The 1,718-nt window shown below is 34.9% G+C and overlaps 1 protein-coding gene across 1 annotated transcript in view; it reads left to right on the top strand.

The window, feature by feature from the left end:
- Positions 1-670: 670 nt before the first annotated feature.
- LOC117104262 (carnosine N-methyltransferase-like) overlaps positions 671-1,718 on the top strand; it is a 5,477-nt gene continuing 4,429 nt past the window's right edge. The window contains exons 1-2 of the mRNA XM_033244997.1: positions 671-811; positions 1,424-1,613. Of these exons, the coding sequence (XP_033100888.1) occupies positions 699-811; positions 1,424-1,613 (303 nt within the window). The 5' untranslated portion in view covers positions 671-698. The remainder of the gene's footprint in view (positions 812-1,423; positions 1,614-1,718) is intronic.

Raw genomic sequence — 1,718 nt, 5'->3', positions numbered from 1 at the left:
TTTGACATATACAGTACTATTTTAATATTTATTACTATTTATTGCACTAATCTGGAAGAAGAAGAAGAAGAAGAAGAAGAAGAAGAAGAAGAAGAAGAAGAAGAAGTAGATAATAATTATATTAATAATAATAATAGGCCTAATAATAATAATAATAATAATAATAATAGCAGCAAAGAAACCTTTAGTATGAAAACATAAAGATACGGCTCGCATAGTTCGTGGATGGAGACCAAAATAACTGGGAAAGCTTAGTATATAAATAGACTTAAATAATTTGTTGCTGGTCATATTTAAAGGCTTAGCATTTAATTCGCCAAAATAACAGCAGCCACAAAGGGTCTATATGGCAGGATTGCCTATAAGTGAAGAATACCTGCCATCGGGGTTCTTAGCCTATCGACAAGAACCGCTTAATAGTAAATTATTACAGTACCGGTATATATAATATGAAATTGGTTATGAAATAGTGAAATCATTATTAAAAATCTAAAAATATAGTGAAATGAAATTCAACTGATAAAAATAGTAAATTAAAAATTAAACTAGGCCTACAGTAGAAGGACGCTATTTATTATACTTTATTATGAACGCGCATCGCGTTGGACACAGAATGGCTTCTAAAGTCTTAATGCCGCAACTCTTCTCTGGTGTTGTTGATACTGAGAGCGCCCTCTGTTGGATTCTATAATACGAAGATGGCGACCACCACTGACTCTGGAAAGCTTGATAAAGAAACCGTAGTAGAAGATGAAGAAGCTCTTGAGAAACAACATTTTTTACGTATAATACATGCGTACAGAAATTACAGGTAGTGGAACAGTTTTCTGTGGTTTCGGTGAGGTTTATCTATGCTAGGCCTAACGGTAGGATATAATACCGTATTACCGACACGATGGCAGCGCTTCCTTGACCTTGTCTTGGCCCCTCGCTACATCCAAAATCCCCATATCTTAGTTAGTCATAGCCTAGTTTTGTAAAAATTTACAGAAAAAAACAACAAACTAGGCCTACTAGGCCCTATATACTATATTCTCAAACTGCCTTAAAAATGTGAAATCTTACCATTTGGGGGAGGGGGTGCATACTGGATACGGGCATGTAGGGAGGGTCTAGTTACTACTAGTAGTTTTGATAAGACCATTTGCCTATTATACTAAAAATTTAGAGGAAATTACAAAACAAAATTTTCCAACGCTCAGGCCTGATCACTACTAGCCTAGGCCTAGGCTAGTACCAGGGAAGTGGAAAGATACACATCCATATCATTATCAGTCATGTTTGAACAGACCTAAGGCAGATAACCAAAAGCTAATAGCACCTTTTCCGATAAAAGAGTAATTTTGACCTAGCTTCTGCAGTATTACTTATGCTCCTATCAGTTTTTATCACAGACAGTATTGAAAATGTTTATATTTTTCAGAGCTTATGCATTGGATCGAGTACAGAGAAGTGAAAAGTCATTTAACAAACTGTCAGACCGTCACAAGAAGCTTTTGCCTGCCCAGTTAGGACACTTCAACAAGATTCGCATAGCTATTGACACCAATTATGAATTAATACTTCGTATTCTTAATAGCACAGATCATATGTTTGTTAACAAGGACATGGAGGTATGTATATTTTAATTGACATACTGTTGTTGCTTAAGATAAGAGTTTGTTAAAGAAATCAAGTAAACTTAGACACATCATAAGTGTTGATATACTGAACATTAG

This window comes from Anneissia japonica, unplaced genomic scaffold, assembly GCF_011630105.1.
Source record: "Anneissia japonica isolate Jap-2015-1 unplaced genomic scaffold, ASM1163010v1 scaffold5280_len750649_cov202, whole genome shotgun sequence".
NCBI lineage: Eukaryota > Metazoa > Echinodermata > Crinoidea > Comatulida > Comatulidae > Anneissia > Anneissia japonica.
Note: the sequence above shows the minus strand (reverse complement) of the source record. Positions and strands in the feature narration are given on the sequence as shown.